The sequence below is a fragment of the Henningerozyma blattae genome, chromosome 1, assembly GCF_000315915.1.
Source record: "Henningerozyma blattae CBS 6284 chromosome 1, complete genome".
In the NCBI taxonomy this organism is placed as follows: Eukaryota; Fungi; Ascomycota; class Saccharomycetes; order Saccharomycetales; family Saccharomycetaceae; genus Henningerozyma; species Henningerozyma blattae.
This window is the reverse complement of record NC_020185.1, coordinates 109,410-134,857: the sequence shown is the minus strand read 5'-3', so window position 1 is coordinate 134,857 and position 25,448 is coordinate 109,410. Positions and strand designations below refer to the sequence as shown.

Sequence of the window (25,448 nt, the reverse complement as noted above, 5' to 3'; positions counted from 1 at the left end):
AAACTGTTAGTAGTTGTTATAAAAAGCCACAATTATGACAGTATTTAACGTTTATTTGCCATTATCGTAAGATTACAGCAGTGATAAATATTTCTCCTTAAGTTATTTAATATTCAAAAATATTTTGAACATCATCCTACAACTCTCGTTTGCACATTAAAATTAATAATAATTTACATGCTTATAGTCCATTCAGTTTAGGTTTAAAGTTATTAAAAATTTTAGGAAGACCTCAGTGCTTATTTTTCACTTAAATGCATTGCTTTTTTATCTTAGCATCTATAAAGGAATATTACTAGAAATTAAATCTCAGAACTTTTTATACTGCCATTAGTTGAACTGTGGAGTCTTTATAATATAGACTTCAAGGCAATGGAAGTATATATCTTTAGATTATTAATAATTCTTCATATATAACGTGGTAAATAAGCAAGATTTATCTTTGTCAGTATTATTTGTTTTTTATTATTTAAAACAACTACTGAAAAATAATTCACAATCCCTTCAGCAACTATACTTTCGGTGTCTTTGCTTAAAGTTATATATATAAGTTCACTGCTTACAATTAATTTGTAAATATTCTCTAATTAAAAATTACAAAAAGTATATAAAGGAGAAAAATTTAAACAAATTGAATATATATTTTTAAGTTTAAATATTAGTACAATTGAAATATACAAAATGTATATTTAATGCATAATAATTATTAACAAAACATTTTGTTGTATGAGTTCCTAGTTTACCTAAGTACAATTAACAACTAGCTCTACTCTATGGTGTATCTACTCAAAATAATAATCACAAGAGCTATATAATCTCTATTTTATGTTCGAATATATAAAAAAAATACTAATTCATACTTCTATAGAACAAATTAATATATATCATTTTTAAACTAAGATTAATTTATGATTTTGCCGTATTTGCTATTCATTATTTTCCGTATTTAGATATCTTGGAACTTAATGGTTTAATTGCGTTAGTAATTTAATATTTTGGTACTTCTGTAAGAACAGACCATAAATATGTATCAAGGAGTTCAGATTTTGTAAGACATCACTTAACATGCAATTTATTGTCTTTATTAGATGAAGTATTACTATAATCCAACATAATTAAAGAAAAAGCATTATTGTTAACAGTATAGTTAGCTTATTGAGACTTCTATCTTTTTGAGAGGGAATAAAAAGTATATAAAATTTTATAAAATATACAAAATAGATGTTGAATAAGTGTTACCAATTTATATCTTTTAGTTTGGAAAAGAGGAGCTGATTTACCGTCATCTAGAGGTGAAAAAATTTTAAGCAATTATCCTCACAAATGTCTAAAGCTTATGCTCAGTATTCCCTATAACATTTACATGTTATACTCAATCTAGTGATAAATAAAGTATCAAATTGAGGCTTTTATCATCAAAGTATATTCACATTATACTCTTTTTTAGCCTAAAACATTATGCCTACTGTTGTATGTATAAAGACCATAAATATCTAACAGATTTACTATTAAAGTAATTGATGTGTAATAATATTCTTTATCTTATTCTAAGTGGCATTTTACACTAAACAGGCAGCCTAAGTAAGATATTTGCATTTGACACTGGCCATGAATCGACCCTTCATGTTCGAAAAGAAAACCTATCTAGACTGCCTTAATTCGATCTATAAGTTTGTATTTTTTAAATTTATTTTTATATATTTTTTTTCTACTCGGAAGGGTAGGAGGTTTCCTATAATATAACTTTACTATTAACAACAGAATTATTCACTAAATAACGTCAGATTCTTATATTAATACGACTTTTAAGGACGATAAGAAATAAACCAAACAAAAAATCTCCGCAACTATTTGCTCTACATAAAACATACAAGACGATAAATTATCATATTCAAAATGAAAACCTCTAACGAAAAGTTAAGATCCAGATTTTATTACTAGGAAGAGTGCTAACGAGCACCTTGTTACTTTATATCTTTTATTCACTTCCAATATTTAAATTTTGCTCACTCAGAACACTGGATATACATTCTTACAATTTATTAAGCTGGGTTCTTGGGCTTTTATTATCATAAAATGTTGAGACTGACTTTATTTTTCTTAAGGAAAGCTTACCTAAGGAAGCGTCTATTAACACTAGAATTTCATTATAGGCTTTACGTGTCGGAGTTCGCGCAGTGGGAATTCCGCCATCTGCTTCCGCCGTTCATCTCCGCCTCCGCTTCCGCAAGATCTTATTAACATACATAATATAACAAATGATAATAATAAATCAAGCTCGAGGTTTAAATTGGCGGAGAATAGCCAGTATAGGATATACAAATCATACACTACTTAGACTATTAATCTATTAACTTGCAATGATATATAAACGACCGGAATCTTGACAAATAAATACTGTCTGCTACTCCTTTCCTCTTCTTATTCTTGTTTGCACATCAGTATTAAACAATACAATTCATATTCTTAACAATTCAATCACATTCAAACAAACTCATACAATGACCTGCAATAATTCATCAAAGTATACAAATTCAAATGTCATTCTACATCTTAAAACGGTATCTATGGAAATCAAGGAAGATTCTAAAATGACAGTTGCTAATGAAATTAATGAAATATCCCAAACCACAGTAGCCAGAGAAATTGCTGAAGACTCCAAAATACCAGTAGCTAATGAAATTAAAGAACAAACACATACTACAGTAGCAGCTGAAATTAGTGGGAGACTAAATACTACTTTTTCTAAGATATCGTCTCATAATCAAACAAAAACTGTAGCTGAAGAAATTAGTGGCATACCAAACTTAAATGTTAAAGTTAAACCTCAAAATATAACATTAACACCCTTCAGTAAACAAGAAAAGGCTATTGCTAGATTCCAGTCAAAGAAATTCTTTTTCAATTTGAGAAATATTATGTAATAATTTCGTATTGGTGTTTCATCCTTAGTTGAGCACTCTATAGCGTTTATAAATTTTCATTTTCATTAATAATCAATCATGACCTCTCTCCTAATACGTATAATTTAATACACTAGTCATTTACAGTATTTTACAACGGATTTTCAAAATCAAGCTGGGATAATTTGTAGAATAATATTCCTTTTATATAGTTTGTATTTGTAGTCTTTTGTTCTGTCTCAAATTCATTTTTCTTTTAATTTGTAGAAGACTGCAGAAATACAAGTTTGTAATACAATAGGAGATACATTGATTTTTGTAATATATCTAAGAATTCAATATTTAGCATGTACTGTTGTAAAAGAATATGAGTATTACTTAATGTAATAAACAAACAAGATTTACCCCTTTTTATAGAGTTCAAGACAGTAGCCCCTAATCTTATATAAATGCATTTCGTATTACAAATTTATTAGAGCTAACCCCAGAGTGCAAACAGAAATAAACTAACATTATTTCTGTAGCTTAATCAAAATGTTATGGTAAGCTTGGGTTAAAAATGGTCTTAGTTTTCTCCCAAAATGTAACGTTATACAAATAATAATAGTTTTCAATATTAACTGTAAAATATCTATTCATGTCAAGGATATAGTAATTTTTTTTTTTTCTAAATTAATTAATATATATTTCTTGTACTAATGAGAAATACTTTGTTAAATATATTTCTGATTTTTTTAAATTAAATTGTACTTCTTTACCTACGAAGCGTTTATTATAGACAAAATATTCAAAATTTAAAATTCAAAATGAACTTTCAGGTGTGATGATGTGAATTATGGTATGTAATTCTGCATAGATACATAATGCAGTCGATTAGTAATAGTTAACGCCAATTAGTGTTGATACAGTTATTCTTGTAACTCAACTTTTCCAATCATTCCTTCTTCTAAGTAACTCCACACAAAATTAATAGTTTTGATATGCTCATATTCTTCTCCAGTATATTCTACAAGATGACCTTTTTCAGTATATTCATCATAACTAAATTCTTTACGAGATTTCTGACGAAATGCACACCACATATACCCTTGACAACTGTCACTTAATCTCTCCCACCCAGAACTTTCCCCTTTTGAAACCATAGCCCACCGAGGATCTACTGGAGAATTATAATAATCTTCGATCTCCTTAGCACTATTACAAACATCTTTTGGCCACTTCGACCCTTTACGCTCCCAATCCACTTGGGAATCTTCAGGTTTTTTACAGACAGATGCACCTGCATTTGTCCACAACATACGATAATCGGTATCCATATGAGCAATTTGAGTAGAACATACCTTATCAACTATTTTATCTCCTGTATTGTGTAACTGTTTATAATATCCCACAGTTGCTACATTCATTGGATGGAAAGCGTATGAGTGTCCAGATGCTAAAAAACCTAGCCAAAAGAACTCCTTATCACCGTAACTGCATGTAGCCACAGGTAGCATATGTAGTGTCATACCTACAATAAGTGGGATTATGTGACTCCTCATATCTACTGCGTAAAGGCCTGCCTCCATTTGATGTTGATTCCGATTGATAAAAAAATTCTTATAAACTGCTTCGGTAGGATTTAGTAGATATTCACATTCCGATGATACATATTCCGTATCAATGTAAGGGTGGTTATCGAAATATTTTCCCTCAGGTAATAGTGGGTTAATAGATTCAAGAAAAGCATCGCATTTTTCAGTATTAATTTGTTCAAACGAACGATCTTTAAAAAAAATAGTACCAGTTTCATTATACTCTTTAGTGTTAAAGAAAAAATTTAAATCGACATAGGGTACAACATCTGCATCCAAAAATATATTTTCTTCAAAAACATTAAAAATTGATGCCAGCCATTTATTCTTGAACCATTGAAAATCATTCAAGAACTCAGGATCAAGTAGGTCTGTAATGTCTGTAAACAAAATCTCTTGAGGCATATAAGAACTGGCTGGTTTGTATTCATCTTTATCTATACGGAATTTAAAATTATTACCTTGTGCAGCAAAAATTAATTTTTCAATGCTACCTTTGCTTAATTCACCCTTTTTCATAATAATTTGAATAGGTAAGGTATTTCCTGAATATCTCAAAGTTGTGATTAATTTTAGAGCTAATTTTAACTGCCCATCACCAATGCACATAGAAATGCCACGGCGTGCAATATTGTGGCTCATAAAATTCCAATTTGACCAGAAGGATTTTGAAGGATCATATGTAAAATCAGACAATTTTGCTTTCAACCTTGTATCATCAGTTAAGATTGGAATTTTACCCCTTGGAAGGGTTTTCGATCCATATATTATATTAGGTATAAATTCTTTTATAGATTTCTCATCAAATTTTTTAAGGAAAGGAAACATTCTTTTTTCAAAGTCCCATATGTCAAACTCCTTATAATTATCTTTATTAATCATATCTCTTTTATTTAACGCCCGCTCTTGTAAGTCCCTTTTGATATGTTTCTTTTGTTGAATATTTTTTGAGGGAATTATTGAATCATTAAATATGCCTCTAATATCTAGATTATCATTCTGAATAAAGCATCTATCATAAATTCTTAATCTTTGTAATGCCAATTTTACGTCATTTTTCTTATTAAATATTCTAATTATCTCTTTATCATTTAAAAGTTGATTGTCCCCTAAATTTTCCTGCTTGAAGTCAGTCTCCTCATAAATATCAAATTTTAACCTATGATAATCATTTGACCAATCAGTGTTCAAATTATACAATTCACGAAAGTAAAAATTGCATCTATCCTGTAGCAACAATTCATTAAAATCGTGAAATTTTAATCTTTCAAATGGATTCCACGTGGATTTTCTCTCTAAAGCAACCAATCTATCATATTCAGGAATATAATCTATGGGTGAATATGGACCATGAGTTACAGGTCGTATTTCCATATCATCAAAATGATGCGATAAATATTTGTTTAGGTGATTTAAACGAAAATCTGTTTGGTAGAAAGGTTTCAAATAAAAAACATGTCTATCGTTACTTTTCGTTAATACAATTAATAAAATTAATAATGATACTGATAGTAACACAAATCTTCCCAGTTTTGAATTCAGTATGCAAAATTTATTGGATATCATCTTGGTATACATTTTTCACAGAATCCGTCTGAACTCTTTGGTTGGGGTTACTATTTGAATTTAAATAATTCTAAAATTTGCCAATAGTTAAACAATTGATACAATATGGAAGAGTTAATATACGAATGATCTATATATTCTAATTACGCCAAGTATCAATTAACAAGCTGAGTTAATCAGAACCAATTTGGTTGTACTTAGATTTTTGTTTATGAATTGCCTTCTTAAAAATATATATATATGTGCCATTTTCATAATTAAACCTGACATTTAGCACAATAGTTCCAGCGACACCTACATACATACGATATATAAGGAGGATTTTTAGGTTTGCTAATACTGTATTTATGTCAGTTAATTGACGAATTCAGCAGTTTCCTGTTTTGCCTAAGAAAGTTGAATTATATCACGATCTTAGGAACTTCATTCCTCACTGAAAATCTATCGCATATATTTGTAGGCATTTTTGCTTATTAAATTAAAAAAGCACACACTTCTAAGATAGTTGATATCCTGCAAACGTGTATTCTTCATTCAGCGATGTCCTATGCATTTTCAGGTTCAGCATCACAAAGGCCCGCATGAGTAATACTGAAAGATTAGTAGCAATAGCATCCGTACATTTTCCCAAAAACAGTTAATACAATAATGGTCATCGAATGATAATAAAGTTCGAAATTACGCCAAGACAAATAGTGGCGCAGAAAATAAAACGTTGTTACTTATATAATGTGTACAATAAATAACATACTAGAAATAATGAGGTTCAATAGAAAATGCAGTCTCACGCAAACTTAGGTCCTAATTGCATTGTGTTAACAAAAATAGGGGTATAATATATAGTTACAGATTGCTCCAGAAGATTGCCAAAATAAGCATTAAGATCGTTTGGTTAAGTGTAAAAACACTTTATAACTAAGTTTAAAACTAAAAGAAAAAGATAGCTATAACTACTCAATAATCACCTTCAAAATATGCTGTTTTGATTAAAAATTAAGATTTCGAGAAAATTATAAGAGCGAAGTTGGATTTGACTGCAAAAATATCGCATATTATCTTGCTGGTTGAAAGTAGATTTGACTTTAAGCCCTAATAATAATGAAAAGGATAAGCCTGCCAATACTCATGTGAGATTTCTTGGTTGCAAATTTGTAACTTTAATATTGGTAATAGCTTACTTATTTACGGAAAAACTGCGTGAAACTCCAGGGACCTACTAATCCCTATAAGGAAATATCAATGGTTGTCAATTTGCTATGATCAATATTAGGAAAAGCAAAATCTTCAATAAGAAAAACTCTAATATATAAAAAGATTTAAATAAACTTTTTATTTTCAATTTCAAGTCTTAGCATGCTTCTTAGTAAATCTTCATAGTTAAGCAAATACACCCAATATACACTGATCTTCGCTTTAAGATAATTTAAAAATGACTGCAATGATTACACTTAACAATGGTTTAAAGATGCCTTTAGTTGGGTTAGGCTGTTGGAAAATTCCAAATGATGTTTGTGCATCTCAAGTTTATGAAGCTATTAAATTGGGCTATCGTTTATTTGATGGTGCAGCTGACTATGGTAATGAAAAAGAAGTTGGTCAAGGTATTAACAAGGCTCTATCTGAAGGAATTGTTAAAAGATCTGACTTATTCATTATTTCAAAATTATGGAACACTTTCCATCATCCAGACCATGTCAAACTTGCTTTACAAAGAACTTTGAGCGATTTAGGTTTGGATTATTTGGATTTATATTACATTCATTTCCCTCTAGCTTTTAAATATGTACCATTTGAAGAGAAATACCCACCATGCTTCTATACCGGTGCTGAAGATGCGAAAATAGGTAAAATATCATTACAAAATGTCCCATACTTAGACACATATCGTGCCATGGAAAAATTAGTTGACGAAGGCTTAACTAAATCCATTGGTGTCTCTAACTTGCAAGGGTCCATCTTGCAAGATGTCTTAATGGGATGCAGAATTAGGCCAGCTGCTCTACAGATTGAACATCATCCTTACTTAACTCAAGAACACTTAGTTCAATTCTGCAAAAATGAAAATATTGCAGTCGTTTCTTATTCTTCCTTTGGGCCACAATCCTTCTTGGAATTGGGTTCAAAGAGAGCCGAGGATACCCCAGCTTTGTTTGACCATCCAGTCATTAAAAAGATAGCTGCCGCTCATGGCAAAGACGTTACTACATCTGAAGTGTTATTAAGATGGGCAACACAAAGAGATATTGCTATTATTCCAAAATCTTCAAGAAAGGAAAGATTGCTATTAAATTTGAATGTTAATGAAAAATTAACTTTAACTGAAGCTGAATTATTGGAAATCTCAGCATTAAACAAGAATATTCGTTTTAACGACACTTGGGATTGGAATAACATGCATTTCGGGTCTTTTGCTTAATTTTGTCTTTGCAAAAACAAATTTCCTTTGTTTAGAAGCACCTTGTATATATATATAGTTTGTTTGTTACTCTTATATATCATAATTTATTTAAAAATAAGCTTATCAAACAATTAATATTTGATATTTTTTGCATAAGAAATAAAAATAGTTTTATCATATATATTTATATATGATATACATTTAAATAATACGGCTCTTTAGACACCAGCTTTTTAAGTAAATTAGCGTTTTATTTATAAATAATATATTATTTTTAAGAACAATCTACAAACCAAGCATAGGTTTCAAGTCAAAAACTTTAACATGAGACAAATTCTAAAATACAAATCACCGCCTACAATTCAGCTATATTTACAATTTTAAGATGTATTAAAATAAGTTGTTCTTAAAAGTCTACGGTAATGTTTCTCAGTATTACTACTATAAACTTTACGCGTTAATATTCTTTTCCAAGTTTCCATACCCTGCACCACCAGGCGTCTTAATTATAATTCGATCTCCAGGCTTTGCTAAGAATGTATTTTTCCCTCCAATATTAACAATTGAAGATGATTCTTTCCTAAACCACATATTTTCACCTCTCCCGCCATTTTCACCACCATTTAACCCATGAGGTGGAATTACACGACGTTCTGATAGTATTGAAGCACTGACTTCTGTACGAAATTCGATATCCCTAACTACACCATTTCCACCAGAGAATTTCCCCCTACCTCTAGAATCTTTTCTAATTGAAAAATCCCTTAAAATTACTGGATACCTCCTTTCTAGAATTTCTGGATCAGTCATACGAGTATTAGTCATATTAGTATGAACTGCACTGGTACCATCCCATCCGGGTCCTCTCCAGGAATCAGAACCAGCACCACTCCCACCACATATGGTTTCATAGTAACCAAACCCATGTAACGCTTTTCCAGTCTTTGCATGTTTACTGTTTCCAATCCCAAAGGTGAAATTGTTACAATCACCTTGAGAATCAGCCATTACATTGAGAGTTTTGAAAATCACATCTGTTACCCTTTGTGATGTTAAAACGTTACCGCCAACAACAGCAACACCAGATCCAGGACAAAGAATACTGTTTTGTGGTACAATTACATTAATTGGTTCTAAACACCCTTGATTTAAAGGAATATCTTCACCAACCAAACATCTTAAACAATATAGAATCGCAGAATAGGTAATGGCAATTGGAGCGTTAGTGTTACCATAGATTTGAGGTGATGTACCTGTAAAATCAAAGGTATATTTTTCATTGATAATATCCAACTTCACTTTTAATTTAATCAAACTACCATCATCCATATAATCTTCACCAGAAAATTCATCTTTATTGAAGTGTTGAGATAACTGTTTCAACATCTTTTTAATAGTTGATGCAGCATTAGCTTGAATAGCATTCATATATTTTAGGATTATGTTGTAACTACTGTTAGAAACCATTTGGTCAATTAGTTGTATACCTTTAGTATTTGCAGCAACTTGGGCCTTAAGATCATTAATATTATCAGTTATTCTTCTTGCTCCACTACACCCAGGATATTTGGCAGGCTCCTCAACAAATAATTGATAGACTAAATCTTCTTGAAATTTACCCCCTTTGACCAATAATTCAGAATATATAGCGGCTCCCTCTTCATATAATTCCTTTGAATTTGGAGGTACAGAACCTGGTAAGATTCCACCAATGTCTGCATGATGTGCCCTTGAGGCCACATAAAACATTATCTTTCCATCTTTACCAAAAGCAGGAGAAATTACAGTGATATCTGGTAAATGTGTTCCACCAACATCAGGATGGTTTGTAAAAATTACATCCCCAGGCCTTAATTTATCTTTCCAAATCTTAGTTTGGGCAGTAATGCAAGTAGACATTGAACCTAAATGTACAGGAACATGTGGTGCATTAGCAACTAGATTACCTTCAGGATCAAATAATGCGCATGAAAAGTCTAACCTTTCTTTAATGTTTGTTGATGTGGATGTTTTTCTTAATTGGACACCCATCTGTTCTGCGATATCCATGAATCTATTACCATATATTGACAATAATATAGGGTCAATTTCTTTACTATTCTGAATAGAATCATTCTTCAATGAAGAATCCAAGATTTCGACAAAAATTTGTGAATTTAATATAACTGCTTTTGAATTTGAAGGTATAATATTTGTTTGAGTATTATCAGCCAAGATAGCAGGTCCATCAATTTTGGTACCAATTGGAATGTTTTTGATATCAAAGACTGGTGTGTTAATCCAATTATTGTTCAAATAAACTTTTTTATAAAATGAAACGTAATTTTGAATATCGGTCTCCTTAAAGCTCTCATTGCTCTTATAATTTTCTAGTTGAGTATCAATTGATTCTTGGTTTCTTATATTTGATTTTGCAATAGCCCTTACTCTTACGTCATCTACGATTATATTTCTATTTTCAAAAGCAAATCCAAATTCTCTTTTATGACATTGTGAAAATCTTTCCACAAAATCCCATCTATTATCTATTTGATTTATCATTAGAGCGGTTTCTGCCCCCTCATATCTTAAATTTAAATATTTCTCGAAAACAACAGCGTTATTATCATTAATACCTTGATTAGAAAAATTTTTAATTGCTGTGTTCATTAAATCTAAAAATTTTTCATTTAGTATCTCAATATTTTCGTCTTTTAAATAAAGAGAACATGGCTCTTGAATTTCTTCGACAACATCTGCTAAGAAAATACCATAAGCTGATAATATTGAAGAATATCTATGAATTAAAACTTCTTTTATACCCAGTAATTCTGCCACAAAGATTGCATGTTGCCCACCAGCACCTCCAAAACTAACTAATCTATGATTGGATACGATATGGCCTTTTGATTCAGTTAATGCACGAATAGGTCTTGCCATTGTCGCATTTGCCACTTGGATGAATCCATAAGCAACTTCTTCAGCAGTCATATTTGAATTTAAGTCTTGATTAATTACAGTAGTCAAACTTTTAAATTTTTTTGCAGTAATCTCTAGATCTAATGATTCATTTTCATTTGGACCAAAAATCTTAGGGAAGAACTCTGGGATTAATCTTCCCAGGAATAAATTAGCATCAGTAATAGTTAATGGACCACCTTTTCTATATGCAGCTGGACCCGGATCTGCTGCAGCGGATTCTGGACCAACTCTAAATAACCCATTTTCCCAAAATAACTTGGAACTTCCACCTGAAGCAACGGTATTAATATCTAATTGTGGTGATTGAATTAATATCCCTGCAGTAGTAGTTTCAAATACATGTTCTAATTTCCCATCACCGAATCTACTTACATCCGTAGAAGTTCCCCCCATATCAAATCCAATTAATGGCTTATTTTTAATTGGATCATAACATGTTTGTGAATATCCAACTACACCTCCAGCAGGTCCAGATAGAATAGATTTTAAGCCTGAGAATTTAGAGCCATCTACTAAACCACCATCTGATTGCATAAATTGAATATTGGAATTATGAACATTCATTAAACCATTTGATATATCGTCTCTATATTTTTTAATAACAGGAGTTAAATATGCATCCACCACTGTACTATTAGCCCTTGGTAAAAATTTAATCATAGGAGAGACTTCTGAAGATAAAGTAATATGTTTGAATCCTATATCTCTTGCAATTTCTCTCACTATCAATTCGTGTTTATTAAACGTATATGAATGCATGAAGGCAATTGCTAATGATTCAATACCCATATCATGGATTGGTTTTAAAATTTGATAAATTTCCTCCGGATTTGGCTTTTGTAATACTCTAATAATTTCACCACTGATACCTTGAAAAGTGTTTTTCTTTATAGCGTTTGGAATTGATTTAACCATATAAGGATCTTCTGAATAATCTTCAAGGGTGATTCTTTCATTACATTCTACTACTATATCATATAACGGTTTTATCTTTTTAATATTTAAATCAAATATATTTGGTCTTGTTTGATCGCCAATCAATAGAGAATCTTTAAAGCCCTTGGAAGTGATTAAGGCGCATCTTTCCCCATTTCTTTCCAATGCACAATTTGTAGCTAAAGTAGTACCAATTCTAATACTCTTGACATTAGAAATATCCAATTTTGAATTTCTTTTGATTTCAACATTATTGATTTTTTCCAAAATTCTCCTAATACCTTCTAAGGGCGCATCTGAATAGTTTTTAGGGTCTACAGATAGCAATTTTAAAACAATATCATCTTTTTCATCGTTTGTACCTGGGTTAGCTATACAATCGGTAAAAGTACCACCCCTATCGATTGCAATTCTTATTTTTGGTTGTGCATGCTGAATGGTCATTTGTATTTTGTGTTTATATTTGTTATACTTATTTATATTTAAATTTTACTCAATGATGTTTGAAATTTATATCAGATTTAATTGATACGAGTATGTATTATTGTTTTTAGGTAGCATAACCTCAGTTAAATACATTTTCCAACGATTGATCCATGTATTACATAGCGTGTTATTTATTTAAGTCACTTTACAGGAAAATCATTTACAATAAAAATGACTTCTTAGTCATCTCGTAGTGATTCTATAGAGGCAAGAGAAAATGTCGTACCACAAACGGTCTAAAAGAAATCGCGCGGACTCGGAAAAACTTTCAGTCACGTGAGAGATGCAATGTTGATTTGGGAATTCACGATATGTTTATATGTTTATTGAAAACCGATCGTTTACACTCGTTCTTTTCGATTAAATTAAAAGACATATAGACATATTATACTTTTCTGCATACTAAAGAAACAAAGATATGTATGGCATTTCAGGTATAGCAAATGATCACGTTCATGATTCTGATTGATCTGGACCTTTTGATCACGAAACTTTCTATAGCAACGAATAGTTGTAAGATATTTCCTCAATGAGAATAATCAGCATTATCATTCCCTACTGTTTTCCTTAAGCTTCTCATTAGTTTTATTTTGTTTCTCAAATGTTTTCTAGTGCTTCTCACTAATTTCCCATTTGTTTCCTACAAGTTACCCAACGATTTCCCACGTGTTATACATTCGGCAATCCATATTCCCGAATGCGGTTCCCTAAGAAACCTTTTAGACCAACACGGAGTTTTACTAGCCTCCAAAGTGGACCCCGTTTCAGAAATGGAAAATTTTGCTCAGATACGTACATATTGTACACCGTAATGCTTGTCACTTGATATACTTTTTATCATTGGCGAGAACAATTGAATGAGATAGATTAGTGTTAATCATATTGATAGTAATCTTAAACATATTATCTAAACATTATATGCTTATTTGTGCAGTATTTTATGGGTAAAGGGTTTGTTACTGACATAAAATAATTAATTAATAAAAAATAAAAAAAAAAATATTGAAATAATAAAATAATAAGACTAATAGTAACAATAATATTAATATTAATCACTCTATAATAAATTAAACCATGCTTGAAGGAATTAAAAGAACACCTAGTTTTAGCAGAGTTCTCTCGAATTCTTCTAATACCCAAATTTCTAAACCACCAACAGACATTTCCTCCCCTGAAATGGCCATTGAAGCTTTAAGAGATTATACCGCAGTTAATATCGGGGAAATTTCCTTTAGTAAAGGGGATTTCTTCTACGTAGCTGGCGAAGAAGGCATATACTACTACGCAACAAACCCACTAACTGGTACAGAAGGTAATGTCAAGAAAAGATATTTCAAAACTTTTAACAAGAGTAGACCTGTTTTATCACCAAGACAAACCAATTCATCAAATACTAACTCGACTGCAACATCACCTTCATCAAGGTCATTAAGTAGAAAATCTTCCTCTTCGAATAGAGTCCCACCAGTCTTTCCAGATAAAATAGAGATGACAGATATTGAAAATTTATTGCCGGATTCTAAAGAAATTAGTGGAGATAAGAAGAAAAAAATTTTTAAATCTTTATATGCATTATGCTTGTACGATTTTGAAGCTGCTAAAGAGGATGAGTTGACAGTGTATGCAGGCGAGACTTTATTCATTTATGCTCATTATGAAGAAGAATGGTTTATTGGAAGACCATTGGGTAGAATAGGAGGTCCTGGCTTAGTCCCTATTAGTTTTGTCAACATCATAGATATATCTACTGGTTATATCTCAGAAAACCCTGTGGCGAAAGACATTCAGGATGCAAATTTGTTAACAATAGAGGATTGGAGGAAAAGTATTTATGAATATGAAAGAGAAGATATGATATTACAAGCGAAATTAAAATTATTACCACGAGAACCGTCAATTTTACATGAAAATTATGCAATTGATGAATCAGAGATTATAACTAATGCAGGTATCAAAGATGTTATTTTCGAAAATAATAAATATTGGTTCATAATTTATTGTGAATTACTAAACGGGATGAGAAGAGATTTAAAAAGACACTACAATGAATTTTACAATTTCCAAGTACAGTTATTAAACGCTTTTCCCGCAGAAGCGGGTAATTGTAAAGATGCTAATACAGGTGTCGTAACAAGACGTATTATTCCGTATATCCCAACTACATCACATCGCGTCACAGAAAATTTAACAATGAGAAGGAAAAAAACTTTAAATATTTATTTGAAAGATATTATAATGTTACCAGACTATATTTCTAGGTCCAAATATGTGAAAGAATTGTTCGAATTAAGATATGATTCTAATGGGTTCGATGTAGAATATGAAATAGATATCAATGATAAAGATCCTTATCTGCTAAACATTACTCCAAGACAAGCAACAATCAGTGCCCTGGATTCTAATGAATTGAATAATACAGACTCGGCAGCTTCTTCCAATTTAAGATCTCCAATCGAAAATTCGAACTTAAGAACCCCTATTGAAAATATTAATTTTGATTCTCCCAATAATTTATTTTCTTCAAAAAATGGATATAATCAAAGTCCAACTCCGAAGTCATTATCTACTAATGATAGGTCAGCACCAAGAAATTTGAAAAGATCTACATCAATTAATTCTTCCTTTGACACAAACACTACGAAGATTAAAATATATTACAATTATGATATATTTGCTGTAAAATTAGATAATAATAATTGTACTTTAAGTAGCCTACGTGAAAAAGTTCAATTACGTTTACCAGGCAAAGATTTCATTTTTAGAGTAAAATTGGCAGATGGTGATGCTGAAGAAATTGTTAATGATACTCAATTATATAATGTTATCGATTCAAATTTAAAAATTTCTCTTCATGAAAAACGTCATTAATGCTGCTTTAATTCTCTCAGATATTCTAATGAAAAATTAAATAAATTTCATGTTTTACCTTAGATTGTATGATTTATTTGAGAATAATTCACACCCTGCTTCATTCGTTCGTTAGCCTTATTTATTCACTTTTAGCAATATCCTTTTTGCTTTTACAACTTTCTTAATAATAAAAGCAAATAACTATACCATATTAATTTTAGCTTAATAGCTACTAATCTAATTTGTTCTTTTTGTATTATTTCTGTGTATTATATATTAATTTTAGCATCCCTTGTTGATCTCGATGAATTATTAATTATATATTTCAAAATTAATTATAAAAGAAAAATTCATGCAGCAATGTATATAGAAATCTATGATGATGATATAAAGGAAAGTAAATCCTAAGTATAATGGCTCTATTTCAAAAACAAAACAAGAAGTGTGGTATATATTAAATGCAAAATAAGACCGAAAATAAAACAATTAACGAATAATGCGTTTTCTTATGAGAAATGAAGGAATGTCGTATAAATTTTTTTGAAGATCTAATAGGAAATATTAGATAATTTGTCGACTACCAATAGTATTTGAGAAGTTAACTTTTCATTATCACTGGGAATATATCCATTGTTCTTGATAATGCCAGTTAATTTCATTATTTCATGTTCAGTATATTCTAAAGATCTGCTGATATCTCTTAAGTATGAAATAACTTCCAATTTCTTTTCTTTCTCCATTGGTTTTTTTAAGATCATATCTAATAGAGGGGTATTGTCAGTATTATTCGTTATATTCAACATTGATTCATACTTTAATCCATGAATAATGGGGAAAGACAACTTCCCTTCGGATATATCATCTGCAAATCCTTTAGCAGCAAACATCTTCGGATCAGTTAAATTCTGATAATCGTCCCTCAATTGATACAAGATTCCCAGGAGATTACTCAAAGGAACCAAAGTGCATTCACCATTCCGATATTTCAAATCCTTGCATAATCTTTCCATAATTCTTACTGTCAATCTAAACAATCCGCCAGTTTTATTCATGACCATATTAAAATACATAGACTCATCAGGAATAATATCAGGAATATTTTCTCTCCAAAATATATCAAGACCTTGCCCTCTATGTAGATTCAACATTTCTTCATTAAATATAACCATTAAGTCTTTCAAAAGATGTACATCTACATGATTATCATGATGTTTGAATTCTGCAATGTCTTGTAGCACTTGCATGGCGGCAAAATACATGTAATTAGCAGAGTTTATAGTCATCGGAATACCAAATTTAATGTAAGATGAAACATCACCTCTTCTGGTTTCAGATGAATCTTCAATATCATCAATTAATAGGCTTGAGTTATGAAGTATGCTAACCAATTGCTCAATTTTTGTTACTTGATCTTGTGAAAGACCATAAAACAGATTAAATAATCTTATAAGTTCAGATCTAAAGTTTTTTCCAGGCTTTAAAGCTAAATGAGTGTATGGAGCTCTTATTGCAGTTTCATCAGAATCTTTCCAACAGGGTTTATTTTCTACCAATCTTTTAATATTTTCCATATTATGATGAGTAATCTCCAAATTTTTTCACGTATATGATTGGTGTAGAGATAACGTCAGTTAAAAACACAATTGTCTTTCAAAAAAAGCTTGTAGTTTCCTGGTTGTATAAGAATAAAATTGGAAACAATATTATTCTGCAAGCAATAAGCTATCTTTACTTATAAAAGGTGTCGATTAATACTATGGTATTAGCTCATCATACCGTTATTATCAGTGCCTTTCATACTATTTTCGATCATTTCATGGATGTTTTTCGTGCTCGGTCTGATTTCCTATTATAGATAAAGCCCGAGAGTTAGTCCGACTTCAATTTTCCTGGTCCCCTCCAGATTGCTTGAACTGCTTAATGCTAAGGATTGTTGCTAATTGATTGTTTGAATATCTGGTATCTAGAGTGGAATTCATCACCAAGTATGCTATTCTGGAACAAAATAATATATACTAAATATTAAGCTCGAGATAAAAACTGAACTAGAAATTATGAAATAATTATAAAAGACCTGAAGATTTTCCATTGCCAGTTGTTTTTTTCTTTTTACGGTTTTTATAAGATAAGTTGTCATATAATTACTAGTAATTATAGTAATATAACAAAAAAAATACGGTGCATAAGATATTTCATTTATCTAATATAAAGTATCCACATAACCACTACATTATACTAGTTACTTAAATATTTGAATAACTTTAATAACAAACTTATCAGTTATATTCTTCAACGTAAAATATTACAAATGGATGCGATTGTAGTGAATCTAATAGGGGATATTCCTCCTATGACAAAAATATGGACATTAGGCTGTATCGGTGTATCGGTGTTAACATCGACTCAGATTATAGACACAACTAAGACCCTTTATAACTTTGATTTAGTTTTTAAGAAGGGGCAATATGGAAGACTCCTGTATTCTATATTTGATTATGGAGAATTTAACTGGAATACGATGCTAAATCTTTATATTACAACGACTCATTTAACAATGCTAGAAAACTCGTTTACGAATAGAAATAGGTATATATGGTATATTACGATATTATTCATATCTATTCTGTCCATGAGCATTTATGAGCAGCCTTTATCTTCATTGGGCTCCATTCTACAGGAAAATTTGGTATATTTTAATTTGAAAAAAAATGGCAGTCAACTACAATTCCAATTGATCGGCGGTATTGATATAAGTCCCTTATTAATCCCAATCTATATGAATGCTTTCATGTATTTTGTGTATAAAAGATCATTGTTCCAAATTGGGATGAATTTTATACCTGCCCATTTATTATTTTATTTTGACGACATTATTTCAAGTATCTATAATATCGACTTAGGTAAGCCACCTACTGAATGGTGGACAAGAGATGCACCAGCTAATAATGATAATAGTACTGATAATAGCACAGAAAATAATACCGGAAATAATACTGAAAATATTACGGAGAATAATAATAACAATGAAACTGAAAATAATAATGCTGAGCAATCTCAACATCAAGAAGCACGAGATACAAATAGAAATAATGATAGTGAACATTATAACCAAGATACTAATAGAAATGAGATCACTGAATCAAATGACCATAATATACCGCACCGCCATTTAAATGAACAACGTCAATCAGAGCTCATTGGTATTGATAATCATAGCAATGAGAACTCTGAGAAAGATATACTTTCTAATGAGCAAGTTAAACTGTCAGCTAGAAATAATTCATTATATAATGATGAGTTATCCAGCAAATTGTTATCTCGACAATCATATAAACAAGTGAATGATGATGATCATATAATAAATGAACTAGAAGAAATGGCCGATAATATCGAAGAAATTATACATAAGGGCAGTACATTGTCCAACGATACTGATGACGAAGATACACAATTATTACAACGTCATACCTGACTGAAAATATGTTTTCGTTAGGTTAGAATAAAATAATTCAATTATTAATACCACAAGATTTATAAACACTTTTGCCCACATATAAACACTTTTCTAAAACTGTTTGCTCTTTTAACTGTGTTCGATATTACAAATAATGTATGCTTCTGAAGATTGTTTTTTATAGCATTTTAGGGAACATTATTCATTGTTTTAATTATTTAAGTTAAATGTAGATTATAGTTTAATGATATTTTGTATGTATATGACTTTTAGCTTAGAAATCAGCATCTTTTGGAAATATTTGATAATTAGGATACCTTTTTTTTTGTTGTTGTACATACGAACGTTCCGGCTAGTAATTTTAGGTAGTTTCATTGACAACTATAATCTATAAATATTGTTGGTGTTACTACATTTATTATATAGAATGGTGCTTTTTCTTATTAAATTTTCATTTCTATTCTAGTACTCCTATATGTAAAAGGCATGACATGCAAAATTAGATGAATAAAAGAGTATAATAGTGAAATAAATTTTATTTAATTTATATGTGATAGAATGGGAGAATTTTTTTTGTATTATTTTTTAATAGAAACTCTGGGATCTACTTTTGTTTGTAAGAAAAGTGCAAAAGCTATGCGCTATATTACATTGTTTATTATCAGTGTCAGCTTTTATTATTCTGCAGGAACTAATAACTTGTTGAAGCAATTTAACTGTTAAAAAGCATCCTACCATATTGGATATAAAAGAAATTATAGAGAAATATAAAGAGAAATCTATCAGTATAATTTTTAAGCTCAATAGATCTCCAACAAATATTTTGCACAAATTGATAATATTACAAAGAAATCATGTTCCAAATATTTAGAATTATTCAAACAATTTCAATAATAAGCTTTACAAAAAAACAACTAAAGTCAGCTAACCATAATAAAAATCACATAGGCTACGTTTTAACTCTTTACTAATTCGAAGAGGTAGAATTATTTGATTTTGGGTGTGTCGAGAAATAAAGTTCTTGTAATATCATAAATGGAATGTAGCAGACAGAACCCTCAGAGAAAAGAAATCTCCTCTTTTTATTTTAAGATGAATTTACTTTAAGCAACTTTACTATTTGCTAAAGTGCAAAGTTTATATATAAAAATCTAGCATATCAATACTGAAATAGGCTAAGTAAAAGGTATATTCTAGTAATATGATAAACAATATAGGTTGTACGGTTCAATTATTGGATACAAAAAATTTTATATGCTATATATAAATTTCATACATAACAAATATTGATTTAGAATTTGGCATACAGTCTCCAGAGGGTAACATATATATTAATATTTCATATAAAAGCCATGATCCTTAGAATAGACTAATATACCAGGAATGCATAGATAATTATCCTATGTAGGATATCACAAGAATGGCTACCCTTAAATATGAAGTTCCAAATTGAGAATAATTGCTGTAATAGGAATATAATTAATTAAATGGGATATTTGTAACATATTGGGAAACGTAATAGCAATTACCTCATTAAGTAATGCCTTAAACTTTGTTTTTCACGTGAATAAAATTTAATATATCCAAATTAAGAAAAAGCCAAACAAGGCGCGAAGATTTCCAGAGATGAAGAACTAAACTTAAAGAAAAAAAAATAAATGCACGAAAAGTTTGACTGTACTAAAGTAGTTATTAACATGGCGTTTAAACTGTTATTACTACAAATAAGTAATTAATAGATATATCCAGAAGTAATATCCATATATAATCAACTAGCTACAATCAGATGAGCACTACTCTACCTTCAATTCAAATACCTGTGGATTATGCCACATTGCAGAATGAGATCAATGATTTTATTCAACATTTTAAGAATGATTCTATAGTACCAACTACTACAGAAACTGATCTGTCAGGTGAAATGCATGATTCTACTGTTGGTACTGGTCCAAAATATCTGAATATTTTACTACAAGTTGCTAACAGAGATCTCGACACAGTTACCATTGAATTGGATGATTTGTTGAAATATGAAAGCGAAAAATTTTTAACAGACCCAACTCGTTCAGACACTAGCTTAGTGCGTGCCATTCAAGAAAATGCTAAGCATTTTATTGAACTATTTTGTAAAGCTATTGATGACTATATGCCCTTGCCTACAAAGGATATCAATTATCAAGATGATGTGATAGATGTGATATTAAATCAAAGAAGATTAAGAAACGAAAGGATGATTTCAGATAGAACTGATGAAATTAGAACTGAAAATTTAATGGATATGGATTCTGCTCCAGCTTCCTCTTTAAACGAAGCTTTGAGAGAAGTAGTTGCTGAAGAAGCTGAATTATTTCCTCCAAATTTAACGAGAAGATATTATTTATACTTTAAGCCACCTTCTTTGCAAAATCCCAAAACTCATTCTGCAAAATCTTATAGCAAAGCTGGTAGTTCGATACCTTTATCCGTTAGGCAAATTAAGGGCTGTCATATTGGTAAATTAATAACTGTAAGAGGTATTGTCACAAGAGTTTCCGATGTAAAGCCTGCAGTCTTAGTCATTGCATATACATGTGATTCTTGTGGTTATGAAATATTTCAAGAAATTAATTCCAAAACATTTACTCCTCTATCAGAATGTACATCCAAAGAATGTGAGCAAAATCAAACTAAGGGTCAACTGTTTATGAGCACAAGAGCCTCTAAATTTAGTCCTTTTCAAGAACTAAAAATCCAAGAATTATCACAGCAAGTCCCAGTTGGTCATATCCCAAGAACATTGACCATTCATGTCAATGGTTCACTTGTGAGATCTATGACTCCTGGTGATATAGTTGACGTTGCAGGTATATTTTTACCGTCTCCATATACAGGTTTTAAAGCATTAAGGGCAGGTCTATTAACTGAGAATTATTTGGAAGCTCAATATGTAAATCAGCATAAGAAGAAATATTCTTCTTTCCAAATGAATACAGATACTGAAAGGCATATTCAAGAATTGGTAAATAGTGGTAACGTTTATGAAACTTTGGCTAAATCAATTGCACCAGAAATTTATGGTCATTTGGATGTCAAGAAGGCTCTATTATTATTATTAGTTGGTGGTGTAAATAAAACTGTTGGTGATGGTATGAAAATTAGAGGTGACATAAACATTTGCTTAATGGGTGACCCTGGTGTGGCTAAATCTCAATTATTGAAGGCTATCTGTAAGATAACTCCAAGAGGTGTTTACACTACCGGTAAAGGTTCTTCGGGTGTAGGTTTAACGGCTGCGGTTATGAGAGACCCTGTTACTGACGAGATGATCTTAGAAGGTGGTGCTCTTGTTTTAGCAGATAATGGTATTTGTTGTATTGATGAATTCGACAAGATGGATGATACTGATAGAACTGCTATTCATGAAGTTATGGAACAACAAACGATATCTATTTCCAAGGCTGGTATTAATACCACTTTGAACGCTAGATCATCTATCTTAGCAGCTGCTAATCCTATTTATGGTAGATATAATCCTCGTCTTTCACCATTAGACAATATAAATTTACCGGCTGCGTTATTATCAAGGTTTGATGTATTATTTTTGATGCTAGATGTTCCAAGTAGAGAAAGTGATGAGAAATTAGCAGAGCACGTAGCCTTTGTTCATATGTATAACAAACAACCTGATCTAGATTTTCAACCAATTGAAACCTCGCAAATGAGAGAGTTTATTGCATATGCAAAAACCAAAAGACCTGTCATGAATGAAACTGTAAATGATTATGTGGTTCAGGCCTATATCAGATTAAGACAGGACTCTAAAAGAGACATAAATACTAAATTTTCTTTTGGCCAAGCAACTCCAAGAACTCTATTGGCTATTATTAGATTGGCACAAGCTTTGGCTAAGCTACGGTTATCAGAAACTGTTGATATTGAAGATGTTGAAGAAGCTTTAAGATTGGTTCGGGTTTCCAAAGAATCCTTGTATCAAGAAACTAACAAAAGCATTGAGGATGAAAACCCAACTACTAAGATCTTCACAATTATCAGAAAGATGGTACAAGAATCGGGATCAGCAAACAAAAAAGTTCTACCATATGACACTATTATCAAGACTGTGAGAGCCAGAGGTTTTACAACCGCACAATTGAACAGTTGTATACAAGAATACTCATATTTAAATATTTGGCATTTAACTAATGAAAATACTATATTAAGATTCGTAGACGATGATACTGTTGAAGCATCAGAAGGCTCTGGAATTAGAACACCAGTTGTTTCTCAAGGAACAAAAGCTGTAAATTTCTCGACTTCGCAGGCCCCAATTATGAGACCTAATCAGCCAGCTTCATCACCTCAGCCAGATACGGACGCTGATGGTGATATTAGTTTGTAATATTGAATAATGTTGCATCTGTCACGCGCATAATCTTACTTTTGTTTAGTTTAAAGCTTTCTTCCATTTCTAACGTTTATCATTTTCAAATTATACCTTTAATATAATACACGTCGTAAATATCATGCATTCATTTCATCATATACTTGTATTCTAATTGCACTTAATTAATCTTTGTCTTAATCTTCTTATTTTATATCTCTTTAAATATTTTAACTTTATGTATTATTTCCGACTATGAAATCACTTGAATTTTACATTTTCCAAACGCCAAAACCTTGTGAAGTCGCTTTAAGTAGGCTTGCCCAAATCAGCGAAGCTGTGACATCAGCAATGAATAAAAAAAGTTGTATCTCAAAAGTAAGAACCTATGGATTACTAATCAAAGTGTTAAAACTATTAGGTTGTTATCAAATAAATATATCATTATAATGACACATCCTGTGATATCCTTTAAACCTAGTTATAATTCGGTGATACGAGGCTGCCCAGGTTTACCAGATACCCTCCCGCGCATTGAATGTGAACTAAGAATAAGATCAAGTGATGGTAAGCCATTCAGAATAGATAAGATAGAAGTATGCCTTAAAACTGTAGAAACTTTGAACTCAGGCCTTTCATTTGGCTCCAAATCGAAATTTGAGAAAATCCAAACCCATTATAGAAAGAATATTATGATCTCCGAAAAGCTAATATTGGGAATTGATATTCCATTAACAATTGCCCTACCAGATGATGTAAAAGAAACAAACTTTAATCCGCGATTTGGAAAAACGATTACATTGTTCGAATGTAATGTTCATTACACCTTACCTTCGTCCTCAAATTTTTCAGATGGAACCAATATCCGGTCATTTATGCAACCAGTAAATGTAGAACGGTACACATATTTAGCAACTAAGCGTTTATATCCACCAATTACGAAGCAGGCCTATTCTGCGGATAAAAAATTTATAGTGAATTATACAATTCATAATCCATGTATAACGTCAGATGATCTTTTACATGTCACTATTGACATCAAACCAAATTTAAGTGGAACAATATCAACTAACCAACGTGGATTATTTAGTAAGAAAGTTAAACTTAAAAATTTGTCATATGATATAAAAGAAATATTAGAAGTTCAAGATAGTCACATGATAGATTCCAGAGAGCATATATTGCATTCTACTATACAAAATGTAGGCCAAGTACTTGATAATACAGGGATAAAATTGAAATCAGATATTAGAATATGCACTAAGAACGAGTATTTTAGACAATTTGAATCATGTATGCAAGAACCTTCATTTTTATACAAATTACCTGAAAGAGAAACTAAATACTATAAAGGTAAAGAAAGAACAGGGTTTTTAGTTGAAGAAACAAAAACTAAGCTTATTAGTAATAAAAGTGACTCATTGATTCCATTTCAATATCATACTGCAATAACTACATTTGGCAAATTATTTTCTATAGATTATGTGCTCTATATGAGGTTTAAAATAAGCAACGGTAAAGATTTTGAATTAAAACATCGAATTGATATTTCACCATGGCCACTAGTTCAAATAAAGTATATTGAGCAGATAATTGATGAAGAGCGTGAGACTGCTAGATATGCCAAACAATTTTATGAAAATTTTGGTGGTATAAAAAGAAATAAGATTTCTGGGGATTTAGAATATCCATCGCTCCCACCTGTAATATATTTTTATGACGAGGAAAATTTGAAAAAGTTGAACATTTTCTTTGATAGAAGTCATAAAACCCCCCGTAGAATTCCCATCATTGAATAAACTGCTGTCAAATTGCTTTAAGAATAGAAAGTTATGTCAAGCAGATATCCAATATAATGGGGACAATAAAATATTCCTTAAGACCAGCTACTAATTGTGATATATAAATGTTATTAATTATTTGATATGTGGCTAATTGATGAAAATTACACACATAACGA

General features: G+C 30.7%; 9 protein-coding genes across 9 annotated transcripts; 6 read left to right on the top strand and 3 right to left on the bottom strand.

Moving 5' to 3' along the window:
- Nucleotides 1–2,501: 2,501 nt before the first annotated feature.
- Nucleotides 2,502–2,924, top strand: TBLA0A00645 (uncharacterized protein; the record flags this gene model as incomplete). Its single annotated transcript, XM_004177337.1, has 1 exon — nt 2,502–2,924. One exon carries the CDS (start codon nt 2,502–2,504, stop codon nt 2,922–2,924), a length of 423 nt encoding a protein of 140 aa, XP_004177385.1.
- An 887-nt stretch (nt 2,925–3,811) lies between these two features.
- TBLA0A00640 (alpha-mannosyltransferase) lies at nt 3,812–6,055 on the bottom strand (the record flags this gene model as incomplete). Its single annotated transcript, XM_004177336.1, has 1 exon — nt 3,812–6,055. The coding sequence occupies one exon, from the start codon at nt 6,053–6,055 to the stop codon at nt 3,812–3,814; it is 2,244 nt and encodes a 747-aa protein (XP_004177384.1).
- Nucleotides 6,056–7,472: 1,417 nt separating this feature from the next.
- On the top strand, nt 7,473–8,459 carry TBLA0A00630 (uncharacterized protein; the record flags this gene model as incomplete). The annotated part of the gene is made up of 1 exon (XM_004177335.1): nt 7,473–8,459. The coding sequence occupies one exon, from the start codon at nt 7,473–7,475 to the stop codon at nt 8,457–8,459; it is 987 nt and encodes a 328-aa protein (XP_004177383.1).
- A 432-nt stretch (nt 8,460–8,891) lies between these two features.
- On the bottom strand, nt 8,892–12,782 carry OXP1 (5-oxoprolinase; the record flags this gene model as incomplete). Its single annotated transcript, XM_004177334.1, has 1 exon — nt 8,892–12,782. One exon carries the CDS (start codon nt 12,780–12,782, stop codon nt 8,892–8,894), a length of 3,891 nt encoding a protein of 1,296 aa, XP_004177382.1.
- A 1,116-nt stretch (nt 12,783–13,898) lies between these two features.
- Nucleotides 13,899–15,692, top strand: TBLA0A00610 (uncharacterized protein; the record flags this gene model as incomplete). The annotated part of the gene is made up of 1 exon (XM_004177333.1): nt 13,899–15,692. The coding sequence occupies one exon, from the start codon at nt 13,899–13,901 to the stop codon at nt 15,690–15,692; it is 1,794 nt and encodes a 597-aa protein (XP_004177381.1).
- Nucleotides 15,693–16,222: 530 nt separating this feature from the next.
- On the bottom strand, nt 16,223–17,245 carry BTS1 (farnesyltranstransferase; the record flags this gene model as incomplete). The annotated part of the gene is made up of 1 exon (XM_004177332.1): nt 16,223–17,245. One exon carries the CDS (start codon nt 17,243–17,245, stop codon nt 16,223–16,225), a length of 1,023 nt encoding a protein of 340 aa, XP_004177380.1.
- A 737-nt stretch (nt 17,246–17,982) lies between these two features.
- Nucleotides 17,983–19,146, top strand: DER1 (derlin; the record flags this gene model as incomplete). The annotated part of the gene is made up of 1 exon (XM_004177331.1): nt 17,983–19,146. The coding sequence occupies one exon, from the start codon at nt 17,983–17,985 to the stop codon at nt 19,144–19,146; it is 1,164 nt and encodes a 387-aa protein (XP_004177379.1).
- Nucleotides 19,147–20,914: 1,768 nt separating this feature from the next.
- Nucleotides 20,915–23,506, top strand: MCM7 (DNA replication licensing factor MCM7; the record flags this gene model as incomplete). Its single annotated transcript, XM_004177330.1, has 1 exon — nt 20,915–23,506. One exon carries the CDS (start codon nt 20,915–20,917, stop codon nt 23,504–23,506), a length of 2,592 nt encoding a protein of 863 aa, XP_004177378.1.
- Nucleotides 23,507–23,937: 431 nt separating this feature from the next.
- RGL1 (Rgl1p) lies at nt 23,938–25,287 on the top strand (the record flags this gene model as incomplete). Its single annotated transcript, XM_004177329.1, has 1 exon — nt 23,938–25,287. One exon carries the CDS (start codon nt 23,938–23,940, stop codon nt 25,285–25,287), a length of 1,350 nt encoding a protein of 449 aa, XP_004177377.1.
- Between the last annotated feature and the right edge of the window lie 161 nt (nt 25,288–25,448).